The sequence below is a fragment of the Ambystoma mexicanum genome, chromosome 3p, assembly GCF_040938575.1.
Source record: "Ambystoma mexicanum isolate Mex_15411 chromosome 3p, UKY_AmexF1_1, whole genome shotgun sequence".
Taxonomy (NCBI): Eukaryota; Metazoa; Chordata; class Amphibia; order Caudata; family Ambystomatidae; genus Ambystoma; species Ambystoma mexicanum.
The window spans coordinates 902,342,814-902,357,494 of NC_090925.1; the positions used below are offsets into that span (position 1 = coordinate 902,342,814).

The 14,681-nt window shown below is 47.0% G+C and overlaps 1 protein-coding gene across 1 annotated transcript in view; it reads left to right on the plus strand.

The window, feature by feature from the left end:
* Positions 1 to 12,735: 12,735 nt before the first annotated feature.
* Positions 12,736 to 14,681, plus strand: part of IMPA2 (inositol monophosphatase 2) — a 452,625-nt gene continuing 450,679 nt past the window's right edge. The window contains exon 1 of the mRNA XM_069652140.1: positions 12,736 to 13,024. Within this exon, the coding sequence (XP_069508241.1) occupies positions 12,923 to 13,024 (102 nt within the window). The 5' untranslated portion in view covers positions 12,736 to 12,922. The remainder of the gene's footprint in view (positions 13,025 to 14,681) is intronic.

Genomic DNA, 14,681 nt, shown 5'->3' on the forward strand with positions numbered 1-14,681 from the left:
CTGTGTTGACTTGTCGCAAAGGTGGGGACTGGACTCATTGAAGCAGGCTGGCTTTCCTCCAATTCCCTGTGTCTTTTTTTTTACCTACAAAAGAGGGAGTCTTCCACTCTTCCTTTGATTCCTTTCGGGCCTTCAAGACTTCAAGAAGACATCATTTGGACCTCGTCTGGGAGAATTGATCTTTCCAAAGTCCTCAGTCAGTAAATTGAAGAGGTGCTCCAATGCAAGCTGTGCTCCCTACCCATACCCAGGGCACATAGAAGTGAGCTGCTGCTGGACCAAGATCGGCCCCTCTGACAGGACCCCTCCCATACCCTCACTTAGTTGGGAGAAAGAAGACTCGTCCCGTCGCCCCTGGATTGGGATTTACAGCATCTGCAGAATCAAAGCAGCTGGTTTCCTGCATTCTACCACATCAAACCATTGTAGACCCTGTTCAAGGGCATTCGAACCAATAGTACCTGCAGTGCCAACCTTTGCACTTATTTGAACCTCTTAATCTGCTGTTGCAGTTCCTCGAACCAATTCGCTGCCGCACCACACCAGCTGAGCAATTCCAATTCCCCGGCTTGAAAAAGAAGCTTGTTACTGCAGAAGCCTATTAACTGCTAGGTCTTGAACTGTACCTCAAACCACCAGCATCCTTGTCGCTGACCCCTGCTTGAACGGCAAATCGACCCTTGTCACCCCATCAAACCACATCCTTCGTATGCCTCATCGAATCACAGCGAGCTTCCTCTCGAACCAGACACGTCACATTCAAGCATGGTTCTAACCATTCACATAATGTTCAGACGGCTGGTACGATGCCATTAAACCACCAAGAGCATATTCAGGTATTGTTGGAAGGCCCCGGCCCACCTTGTCAATTTGTTAGGACCCTAGAGACTAGATAAGCCCCCTTTTTTACCTTTTCCCCAAAGACATATAATTTGCAACAACATTGAAGTTATTTATTGTCTTTTCCTCCCAGCGAAAATATCCTGAGTGCTTTCACATCACGTTCTGCAGTTCTCAGTATTCCTTTACAGTGGTGGGTTTTTGTTAGTGTTCGCTATTACCATTTTTATTGCATGTTGGTTTATTTAAATTATAGATATCTTTTTATAGAAATGTGATTAGGAATTGTTTTATTTTGGACTGTTGTACTAATGCAACTTGGCCTGCTACTGTCTCACAGTCACATCCTTCTTAGGATTGTAGCCTGCCCTCGGTCCACATTACTACGAAGGCTGAAGGAGGTATACGACTTACCTGTGCCTGTTTCACCTTTATGATTGGGGTCACTGTTGTTTTGTAGAAGTGAGTCCCGAGTAGGTGATTTAGCCACTACTCATGCTTGTACTCCTGTGGAAGAGGAGTCATTTCATCACAACACCCTTGACCATCCAACCCTACTTTCATGACTGTCATGGTGGCAAGTGTGTTGCCCGAAAAGAACGTAAAAGAAATGCCAAATGCGTCTTTTTTACGCATTTGGCATAGCAGAAAGTGTTGAAGCCTAAAATGCCGAACTAGGTGAGCGGGGGTGTCGCCTGCTCCCCTAGTTCAGCATTTTGGGCTTCGTAGGTTGCAGGGGTGTTCCCCAAATAAATTATATGCAAAGCGGGGGACAAATAAAGAAAATCCCAAAAGCTTGAGTTTCAAAATGCGCACAAATCGGCTTTGCAATTTTGTAACTCAAGCTTGTGTGATTCATTTTCTTAACGTAGAGCCGGTGGCACGCATTACACACAAGACTGCAGCAAAAAGGATTGGAGCTTTCCTCAGTGGCTGAATTAGTAGAGTATGCCTGGGAACCTACTCATCATAGGACATCTTTCTGAAATGTGTTGTTCACTCATGTGCTTCGAGGGGTGCGACAAATTGATGTAGACAGATTGCTCTGAGCAGTCATTGTAAATCAATTTATTTTGCTTTTGGTTTTTTCAAAAGGGATTTTCACTGTATGCCATCCTCAATGTTAGGAAAGATGTCATTTTACGTGTAATTTTCCCTCCAGTTGTACACCCCCCAAAATTTTTGCTGCTGTTTAGACACCATAGACTGACTTTGCCAGAGATGCACAGCCTTCAGCTGCACTCCTCTGGGCTTTTGCTCACTTTTTATGGGGAAACTGACATGCCCTTAAGACAGTCAGTACTGGGAGCCTTTGTTTCCCTTAGTCCTTTCCAATGTTGCAACTTGTATGCAACATGTAACAAGTACACAATGTACCTTACTGTACAGTGCACTTGGGTCTTATAGTCTATCCAATGACCCTAGATACTCTCGTAGGACTTTTTGGGAGATGTGCAGATGTGTCACGCTAGCTTATCTTTTCATGTGATTTTAACCCTTTCATGCCATGTTAACCGTGTTAACCGCGTTTGGCACAAATAGGTGGCCTGGCTCCAAAATGGCCATGCCACGAGGTTCTTTGTCCTATCCTTTGGCCATCTTGCCCCTTTGCCTTCCACAGGTCGAGCCGACCCGGGTCAGTCCTTATTTGGACATGCAGTTTCCCAGGAAACGCCAAGCTTTCGCGGACTTCTGCATGCCTTGTGTGTGTGCCTCCAGGATGTGGGCTGGGGTGTCTGTCCCCAATACACATCCTGGGTTCCAGAGAGTCTGGAGTGCTATGAATGACTGGGATCACTGTGGTCTGTGATTGGTCCACGTTTGGAGTGTGTGTTTGTGAGCAGATCTCCCATTGGGTCCTCTCCATTTTGGCGCGAGGGGAACTTTGGATAAGAGGAGGCTGAAAACACCCATACCATGTCGATCTCTGGAGTTCTCACTGAACGAAGGATAGAATCCAAGTATCCTGAAACTAAGAAGCTGGGTCAAGGAACCGCTGGAAGGTTTGGCACCCTGAGCCCGCTGTCGTCTCGAGGGACCCCTCTGCATCTGGTCGTCCTAGAAGGTCTGCGAAGACGCTTCGACCCATTAGAATAGTGGGACCAACTATTCTCAGCACCTTCAACCAACTCTGCAAGTAAGCCTTCTCGGAAGCGTCCATGGGACAACCAGTGGGCTGACGAGTTTATGCAGGACCTTTGCTCTGTCTCCGCCGTTGTTTTGAGGAGGCCCTCGAAACTTGGTATACTGCCGTCTCTATGTTCGTGGAACCCTCACACTGAATTTCGTACACTTAGCATTCCCAGGACTGAAGTAAGACGAGTGCACCAGGACCGGAGCAGATGTGGTTAACATGCTGCCCTGCCGCAGCACCGACCTTTACAGGTGTGATGCATTTGTGACCCTCTTGCCTCTGAAGCCTGCTGCAGTGAAAGTAGGTCGATTCATCCACACAGAGCAGAGAAATCGCCACTGTCCCGTTTGGGAATCATCGCTGTATCTCAGGAACTGAAAGCCACAGAGCCGTCATATTGCCGCAGTAGAACCCGCAACCAAAGTGGACTCGGCTGGCGAAGTTGGGGCCGGTGAGTAACCCTAACCTTAACCAGTGGCCCCTAGGGCCTCCATCCATTATTACGCACAAGTGGCCCTTAGGGTCCCTCTCCTTTCCACTGCTAGTGCGAACTAGCGATTCTATCCTGCTCTCTGGAACTGCCTCTGCCTTCAAGTGGAGGTCCTCCCTGAATAGTGGGAACTTATTCTTCTTCGCCTCATCCACCTTCCCGAGCTGCTAGAGACCCCTGAAGAGAGCCTCTTTTGCCCATTGGAACAACCGCGTGCGACTGCACTACATGTACTATTGAGCATAAGGCTCCTCTCTTCTTAGGGTTTGGACTGCCTCTTAGTTAGGTGTGTTATTGATGTCAAAGGGGCCTAAAGACTATCTCCATGCCTGTTTCTCCCCATCTAGGTTCTGGACATATTTTGTGCAGTTAACCCTTTGGACCCCAATGATCTTGTATATATTTTGTATTGATTGTGTTGTGTTGATTTACAGTATTGCTGTGATTCTTTTTTCTATGGTCTGAGTTACAAAGGCCTTGTAATAAATGTGTTTATATTTCTGATTTAACAACTGTCTGGGAGTAATTTGTAAGTGTCCTTGCTCTGTGTGCTCACTGAGGTCTTTCAGTCACCCTCACCCCTCCTGAGACTTAGTCTTGACCGCCTGCCATAGCTACCTTGATTGGTCTGGCTTGTCCAGAGGTTACCCTGTTCCAAGAAACTAGGCTGGCCTTCTGAACATCTGCCCACCAGGTCAGAGTTCAGAATCTGTCTTAACACTCAAGACTATCTGGACATGCATCTTCAAGGAGCACACTGCACTCCCACATGTAGGTAACACCTCACCTGTGACTTCCTGCCCATGCATGCTAAGACAGTCACAATCTGCTTGATCTACTACCTACCCTAAACCATCAAAGTCTTTCTCAACGAAATCACAGACCTCGTCACAAAAGCAACAGTCAACAATGCAACTAGCATCTTTGTTGGAGACCTTGACCTGCCTTGAAGCCAAGCCACCAAGAAATTGAGAGAAATTCTGCTCAACATGCCCGACAACTTGAACATCAAGCAACTCTTCACAGAACCAGCCCACAACAAAAGTTAATACCTGGGATTTACCACCTCTCCAGTCGTTTAGTGTCTACTCCCCTCCGTTCATTCTGGGCAGACTCCAGAGCCATCTTTATCCTGCTCACACCATACCAACTGAAAACCAACCAAGACACCTGACTGCTCCTTAAAGAATTTCCCAGTGGATGCACAAGAAGGAAAGGTTAGCACGTTGGCCTTTACATCCGACCTCACAGAGAATATTAAACACCCAGCTCAGCGCATTAAACACCACCATAACTGAAAACGCCTACACTCAAGCACCTCTTGGAATTCAAAAATCTCACCAAAAAGAAGACCACATGAAACCAAGAACCCTTCGTTCAGCACGAGGATCCTCATCAGCTGTGCTAACGCAAACCACTACAAAACCAACCATCTAAGAGGCCTTCAAACCTTTAAAGCAGTACATCAGTCAACTGCCAGAACCAGCCACAGTGCAATGCTCTGATAAATGAAACACCATCAAGAACTTCTTCAGAGACAAGATAGACAAAATAAGACATTAACAGTTCCTAAAACACCACAGACGTACCAGCGTACAACATATCAGGATGGACTGAATTCAGGACAATTTCTCCAGGAGACTCGAACAACTTTCTCTCACCCATCAGAACCAGCACTTACAAAGGATGTATCCTGCCTGCTTCATTGTGAAGGTTATCAAAGGAGAAGAAACCACACCATTACTCAGCATTTTCACAACAACCCTCATGTAAGTCACCTTTCATGGTGTAGAGTCACCCCCTCATTACGAATTCCACACTTGACCTGGTCAGCTATCACCCCACCATGCCTCCACACGTTTTCTCCAAAGTGATTGCGAACACCATTGCCATGCAGTTGTGAGGAAGGATGACTCAGTACAATCTCCTACAGGACTACTAATCCGAAGTCTGCTCCGCCCAAACTATTAATAATGCTCTTCACATCCAGGAGAAAAGAGACCCCACCCACGCATCTTCTTGGCCGCCTTCTATTCCATTGACTGTGATGCCCTTCTCACCATCCCCACCACCATGTGTTACTACTGACTTCTGCAATTGTATTCCCTCTCCACTCTTGCTTCTCCACTCTTTTTGACAGTTTACTCTCTTTTCTCTTCTCCTTTCCCTTCTCCCTTTTCCTACCTCCTCCCCTTACTTTCTTCTATGCACTTACTCTATCAGAATTGTCCCTGGACCTAGTATGATAGCAACCTCATCTGTTTCCTCCACCCTCCCATTACTGTTTTTACCCTCCCCACCACCCCTCCAGCACTATCTAAAATGTCGTCAGGCCTAGTATGATAGTCGCTTGTTTTGTTCCTCCCCTCCCTTTCTGCACCCCTCTCCCTCACCTTTTGCTTTTCTCCGGCTCTACCAGAAATGTCGTCAGGCCTAGTACGGTAGTCGCCTGTCTGTTTCTATTTCCTTCCCACTCTCCCGACTCCCTTCCTTATCTATGTCTTAGCTCTTGCACTATCTGAAATGTCGTCAGGCCAAGTATGATAGTTAATTTCACATCCTTACTGTTCATGGCCTGTAAGAATGTGGTTGTATTGTCCCTTGTTCCCTCCCTTGCCTTGAAGCGCTTTGAAACACATTGTGTATAGGCGCTATATAAATAAACGATCATATCATATCATATCACTTACAACACAGTCACAACCAAAATACCACTGTACCTTGCCGAGAAACTCTCCATGAGACTGGCAACGAGACAGGTGGTGAATGGAGTGAGTACAAAAATGTGGCCATTTGGTTAGAGTGAAGTAGACAGGCAGTAAGCGAGTATGAGAGAAAGTTGTGGTGGAGACAGAGAGCACAGCCATTTCTTGGTGTGAGAAAATCGAGTAGCTGACCAGGACACAGGTGCTTTCGGAGGGTGCAGGATCACCTATCTTTCCAACCGAGCATAGGCTATTCTGTTATTGTGTATTTTAGGGTTTTTTCACTGTGCATTTCAATAAAGAAACAGGGTGGAAAGGATACGTCATATATGTTTTTAACATATCTTTGCTTCAGCAGAGCATTTAAAAATGTCCTGGGATTAGTGGTAGGTGGCAGCAGATACAGCAGTGGCTGGGTAATTGAGAGTGACTTTGTTAATGGGATGATGTGGGGTTCCCGTGTAGGAATGAAAGCACAGCACACCATTTAAGGAATGAAGTTTAATCCAAGGCACCCCACAGCCCTGGTCTCCAGGAATGATGGAGCAACGGCAATTCCTTAACAACGCAGGGTTCAATGGAACCCAGCTAAAGCAACGTAGACACCCTACACACAATATAGAAACATGTTTCAGAACCCAAACCATAACACACCCTCCTCCTACAACAGCTTCCCCTCCCTTTGAACAAAACAAAACCATAAAACCAAACAAATAAAGAATTAATCACAAACATAATCATTGAACTTTTTGGGCATAACTTTAACTCTGCTTGAAGATCTTATACTACCACAGCCCCTTTCGAACCCACCATCGGGGTTGGGATAAACTCTATCCGACACCTCCTTTCCTCCCCCAATCAACATTGATGGTATCTGACACCTCCATATTATCAAGTGCACTATCACTTCCTCCATCAGTGGCGATACCCAAACCCCCCCTTTGAATCCCTTCATCCACATTCTCCCCGAGACTGTCTGCCCTGCAGTGCAACGTAATCTCTTGCCGGCATTGAAATCCTCATCCACCCACCATGAACTCAATTCGCCCTGCACAACAATTCTGCTCTTACTCCACACTGTGCCATCACACAGCATGACATGTCCATGCTCCACACCCACCACCTTTAAGAGCACCAGGTACACCTGCAACCCCTTCCTCACAAAATGGGGACTTTCCATCACTACCTTGACCTGACACTCCTTCCAACACTTCGTATTGCATTCCTCTGCCCAAACTGCTTGTTGCAACCTTCAATCTGAACTACTAACCAAAGCTAACAGTATCACCTCTTTCACAGACCCGTTTGCCCTCTCCACCAACCCATTAGCAATAGGATTGTAGAGTGCCATCCTGTGGTAATCAATTCCTCTTTCTTTCAGAAAACCCATCATTTCATGTGATACAAACTGGACACGATTATCAAAGACAATGCTCCCTGGCACACCGTCCCTGTCAAACGCGACCTTCACAAACTCAATAACCCCTTTCATGGTTACCGATTGCACCGATTTAACTTATATCTACTTGGATTTATAGTCCACCAGCATAAGAATATACCTGCATTCTCCCTCAAACCTTCAAATGACCCCATGATGTCCAGTGTCACCTTACACAATACCTTTTCCGGCATCTCAACAGGATGCACCGGTTGCACTCCGACTAGTTGACTCTTGTCGCTTAACACGCATGGAACACAATCCATGACCGCAGACTCCACGTCGTTGTCCATCTCAGGCCACCAATACGATTCCCTCAACCTCTTCTTGGGGAGGGTCTTCTCCAGATGCCCTTCATGAATAAAGGCCACCTAACTGCGCTACAGGAGGAATTAACAGATAGCTGTTTGTTGCACCACAGGGTCCCTCTGCCAGCTCATTCAACACCAATGAATACTTCTTACACCCTGACTTCAGCCCCTCCCCGCCCCCAGTCCAACACCAATGAATACTTCTTACACCCTGACTTCAGCCCCTCCCCGCCCCCAGTCCAACCATTCCTCAAACCCTTGCAAATCCCTGCCAACTCCCGGTCCTCTTCACTCTCCTCCCACCAGATCTTCCTATCCTGAGCAGGTATGACACACGCCACTTACACTCCGCCCCCTTCCTTCTGCACCTCCCCATCTGGCACAGGCAGCGTGGACAAACAATCCGCTTCTGCATTCATTTGGCCCGGAACATACCCCGCCACAAAATTATACTCTTGCAAATCCACCATTCATTTTGAAATCCTGGCTGACACCTAACCAAAACCCTTTTGTGGTTAAAACATGTACCAAAGGCCTGTGCTCAGTCCTTACTACATAAGGTCGGCCCCAAAACAACGTGTGAAAATGCTTGGAAGCCAAACATACCGCCAAAGCCTCTTTTCAATAACTGAATACCTTGTCTCTGGATCTCTCAAAACCCTCGATGCAAAAGGCCTGTACTCCCCTGCCTGCCATTGTGCAAACACAGCCCCCAACCTCACCCCACCAGCGTCAACTGTAAGCACCTCCTTAGCCGTCATATCGAATGTTGCAAGGGATGGTGCCTCAGGCACATTCTTCTTCACCACACAAAACTCAAATCCTTCTTGACTTATGCCCTCATGTGAACCGTTTTTTTCAGCAGCTCCTGCGAGGAATTCCACATAATATTCCACCATGCCAAGGAACGATGTCAACTGCTCCTTGGACGGGTGTCCCGACATCCTCCTCATAACACTTACTAAACCTTCTTTTGGCTTTATACCCCTCCTGTCAATAGTGTGCCCCAAATACTTAACGCTCAGCATCTTCACTGCCAAACCCTTCTCCTATATTCCCAGCACATGATGCACTCTCAACATGCTCCAATTCCGCCCCACCAGGATATCATCCTGAACATAGTCAATCCCCTCAGATTATCCAAAAAGCACCTGCGTGAGTCACTGAAATGCTGCTGCTGCAGATGCCAGATACAAATGGAATTCTGAGAAAAATGTATTACCTAAACAACGTGACGGGAGATGTCAGATGACATGAGGATTCATGCAGTTCTATTTGGTGGTACACAGATGAAAGATCAAATGTCAAAAACCATGATGCCTGCCCATAGTGGTCAAAACCTCACTTATATTCGGAAGTGGATGCCTGTCCACCCAGATGTTGGCATTCAGATCCAGAGGTCCTCACACATCCTCAATCCCCCCGCCCCCCCATCTTGCTTTTTGGTCCACACAATGAGCAATTAAACACTCCGATGGCTCAAATGGCACAATCACCTCTTCTACCACCAACCTGTCTAACTCGGACGCAAGTCCTTCCCTGACAAGGACTGGAACATTCCGCTGCTTGTGTCGCCATTGGCATATCCCCCTCTTAAGTATTTTATGAGCAAAACTCTTCAACTTTCCCCAACTTGTCATTAAAAACAATAGGGTATGCCACCTTGAGACTTTCCCCAGACATCTGTTCACCAGACCCCCCACACAAAATGGGTACTTCCCTCCCCAGACATATTTGTATGTTCAATGCCCCTTACTCTACCCAACCCAGAACACTGGTGCCTTTGAGAGCGACATATAGCTTGCCCCTACTCTCCCTTTCCTTGAATTTGATGGTCGCTCATTCATAACCCAAAACTGTAATAGAACTTGTCCATATGTGCTAGGATTTATTTCTGCTGGCATACGGGTGTTGACAGACTTTTTAAAACTGCCCTCACATGACTCTGGGGAGATCATGGTGTTTGGTGATTCGGAATCTACCATCATCTCCATATCCTCCCCATTAACTCTGATGTCCCATGGCCCGCTCTTTTTGTCACATTGGATTTGTATCAACACCCTCTCCTCCATGCTGGCCATCTTTATGTCCGCCAGGTGCTCCAACAAGTTGAAGCTAGAATTGTACAATTTGCTCTAGAAATGGTCAAAGACTTGCACTGTCTGGCAAAATGCCTTTGTGATCCGCAACGTCTGCACTTCGCAGTCGCGGCCGGGCCGTCTTTTGCTGCAGTGACGCCACTGCTCCATCCACATTTGCTGCAAGGAATCCTTGCCTTTCCATGCTCATCATTCCTGTTTTTGTGCAATGTGTAACCATCCTGCCTTTTGCCTGGGTAAATGGCTTTCACCCCTTCCACGCACACCTGCATGTCCTTGTGCGTTACAGCCTGGAGGCTCTTTGCAGACTTCAATTGCTCTTGCTAGTTCCATGGTCTTCTCCAGCTGGGTCCTGGTCTATCCATAGTCTCTCCCCGGTCTTGGTGTTGCAGGTGCCCATCATTATGCAATCCCTGATGCACTCCTCAAGCATGCCCATGAACTTGCAGGTGGCTATCAATGTCCTCAATGCGGAGAAAAAAAAAGAAATGGTACCTCGCAAGGGCCACGTTGAGCTTCTTCGCAAACCTCTTGGTAAGCTTCTTCAGGGCCATCTCGAATGTGCTGACAACGCTCTTGCCTTCGCTGCCAGCTTACATAGTAACATCTTTGCCGGGCAAGTGCTGAAAATACACAAACCCTCAGTTCCAAGACAGTTAAATAATGCAGCTTCCTTCTGGTCATCGGTATAATTTGCACCACCAGCCCGTCGGAGGTACACCTTGAAGGAGTACGCCCACAATTCCCAGTTTATGGGTGGTTCACCTGGGCATGCTAGGAAACATGGGGGAGGCTTTGCAAGGGTGCTCTGAATCCTCGCGTATCCACCTTGGACTGCCTCAGCAAATGGTTGTTCCTTCCACTGTCAGTAGAGTAAATCCTCCTGGGGCTGCCACCAAAACTGACTGCGTCCCCTCTCCGCAGTGCACCAGAATCCACTCACACCCCAGCAGCCTACCTGATGTGGCGACCCGCCCCATGGCTTTCGGGCGGGTAGCACCGATTACTGGGATCACCCAGTACAGACAAAGAGACTGCGATCACGCAGTAGCTGAACTGCAGGGGGCACCCTGCACCGTCCGGATCACCAGAGCTGGAGTCACCCAACTGACTCTCTGGGGCCACCAAGGCTGGGGCTGCAACACAGGCCATGGTCACACGGCAAGACAAAAGAATACTCGGAGATAGAGTTGCCACTTCCTGGGGCTCTGCTGCACTGACCCTCGCGTGACAGCAGAGCCCCTTTTATTGTGAACAGTCATGACACTTTTTCTTAAAGGGGCCATGCGCCCACTGTTAAATGGGCTCACACACCACCGTAGTCAATGCTGCTCAGTGGGGACAACGGGCCACTACCCTGCACACGGGTTCGCCTGTGCTACGCCATGGTGCGAGAGCTGCCTCAAGCTCGACAAAACGTAGAGGTGTACCCATGTAGAAATGAAAGAACTGTACATGATTTAGAGAAAGCAGTTTAATCCGAGGTCCTCCACAGCCCTTATCTCCAAGAATGATGGAGCAACAGCAATTCCTCAAAAACGCAGGGTTCCATGGAACCTTACAGGTAAGCAAAAGTATACACTCTACACACACAATATAGAAACATGAATCAGACCCCAAACCATAACAGATGGCCCTTAAGAAGTACAACTGTTTGCTGATTGGAAATGGGAAGGTTGCTTTGAAAGCTCCATACTGTCTGAAACAATTACTTGTATGACTTCAAGCAGGTTGCTTTATCTTGCATGTTATTTTGTTGTGCGCATTTAAGTCCCTGTGGCACAGCTGTAAAACAATGAGATATGTTTAAGCTTCCATTAACACATATCTGTATCAACTCGAGTTGGTAAGCTGTGTGGTTAGTGCCAAAATTGCAAACCGAGCTCAATTCCAGGCGTCACCACTTAAAGTGCGTGATCCTGGGCAATTCATTTAACCTCAATGTACTGCATCTGCCAAATTAGGACGCGCTAATAGCTATTAATTTTTCAGTGCGAATGGTTAACTAGACTATAACGTAGCACTGACAAACGAACAGTGTTGCAGTGTATTCACATGACAATAAATGTGTATTGTTTCCAAATTCCTGATTGTCTTAGTTACTGTTGCCGACAACAGTGTCAGTATATCATTACAACGGATATTACACATTTACGGTCTAATTGCTGAAGAAAGGGAGCTATTGGTTCTGCGACGGAAAAATCTATGAGCGTGAGCGTATACATTAACACCGTGGATAATTAAAGTGAATTAGAAATATTGCCGAATGCGTCATGTGTCAACTTAGTCACAGTGCGGGGTCTATGGCACGCGGGCACATTTTAATGTTTAGCGCTAAACAATATATTTTCTAGAAAGTGCTCTCTAAGGGAGGCGTGAGAGATGGGGTCAAACAGCGATAACAATGTGACTTAACAGTGAGAGAGAGTGGCACTGACGGCCCGATTCACAGAAGCGTTTTACAATGGAGCAATTCCATTGGAAACCGCTCCATAAATCGGGTCCACAGAGAGGACGAGCCAGTAACGACTGAAACAGATAATGGACGCCGGATAGTGAGAGAGAGAGAGAGTAAAAAGCAATGCTGGGATGCGTGACTGGGTCGGCATTGGAGTGGGACATTGAGGAAGAAAAAAATAGCAGCCGGGAATGTGGGAGAGTGAAGGAGACAGAGGCGGGGTGGCGGGGAGGAGGGGTCATGCGGGATCTGTTTCACACACACTGAGCAGATAATCTCGGCTGGGGCGGTTTTGTTCTCCCGTGGCTGCTGCGGGCGGGAGAGTTGTTCACGCCGGTTCCCAGAGACTAGAGCGCGGTTCCGCTGCTGCTTCCCCCCGCGCCCCTAGCCGAAAGGGGGTCGCCAGTCAGCAGGAGCGGCGCCTTCGCCTGGACGTAAACAGCAGTTATGAGGCCGCAGCACGAAGAGGCCAGGGCTGCTTCCGCGGAGGAGGATCCCTGGAAGGAGTGCATGGACACCGCCGTAGAGCTGGCGCTCAGGGCTGGAGAGGTCAGACTGAAGGGGGAGCGCTCTGCTGGGTACAGGGTGGGAGTAGGAGGGCGTGTATGCGATAAACCCCCACGCCCACTCCATCCTTGCGAGAAAGAGATGTGCCTTTAAGAAACGAAAGGCGTGTGCCTTCTGTGTGTAAATGGACTCTCCACAAGGCAGGAAGAGTCCCGTCTATACGTTCCCCATGCAGCCTTGGTCGTTGCCTTGCATTTTGGGACCAGTCCCCAATTTTATAACTACCAGTCACTATACAATGCACAGAAAAAAACAGGACTTTGTTATCACCTCACCAAGAGCATGGGTCTGTTGACATGGCATGCTTGGACGTTCTACCCCGCCCCACAAGGGGAGTAGTCCCCTCCCACTGCAAGGACAGTGACCTAATAAAAATGTAAGTGCTTTATAGATGTGATAAATCACACAGGAAAAGTCTTTCAGATTATGTTTATCTGTTAGCTCTCCGTAGGTTTATGGTTGTTTTAACCACTCAATATTTTGATCCTTTGGTGTCAACTTCTTTATGTTTAAAAGAATATTTTTATTGATCAAAGCAACAAAAGTGCATACATTGTGAACATATGGGGTATTTTTGGAAGCCTCTATGGTGCTAAAACAGGTCTGGCTGCACCAAAAAGCCAGTCTAGTCACATAATAACACTTATCATGATTGCATTATCAAAGATACCCAGCAAAAACATGTCACGTAATAACACCATGTTTGCTGTATCAAATATTCCAAGTAAAACATGTGATGCCCCAGTAAGCAATGGCTAAACTGGCTGCACAAGAATGCCAGGTCATGTAATTACATTCATCAAGTTGGTTTTACAAAAAAAAAGCCTGTACAACATGCCATGTCACTTTAAGGAAATGTCAACAGTGCTCCCCCAAAGCACTTTGCATTCACACATAATCACATTCATACCCATTTATCCATCAGTACTCGTCAGGTACCCAACTGGAACATTTACACGCAATCACATTTGTACCCATTCACCCACCAGTCACTCACCCATACACCTAAACTCACACGCACTCATTCATGCACCCAGAACATTCAAACTTGCATTCTCCAAACAGGTACACACACACTCACACACTCAAAACCCATTCACCCATCAGTCACTTGCCGATACACCTTCATTCACACTGCATTCTCCACCCAAGGACTTTTACACACAATCACATTCATACCCATTCACCCACCAATCATTCACCCATGCATCTTTTCTCACATTCATTCACACACAAAAATAATAAACAAACAAACATGCACCCAGAACATTCACACTGCATTCACCACATGGGCACTCATCCAGAACACATGGAAACATAATCATATTCATACCCATTCACCCACCAGTCACTCACCCATACACCTGCTCTCATATTCAATCACGCGCACACACCCACCCAGAACATTCACATACACTGCAGTCTCATTCACCCTGCGTACCCATACACACCCATGCACACCCATACACACCCCATTCATTATATATATATATATATATATATATATATATATATATATATATATATATGCATCCAACACACACACTGGCATATTGCACACATACGTTAAGCGCATTATACATACATACACATATAAAAACGAGCCTTTTTTTACCTGTTTCTCGCAGCAATGCTCTGT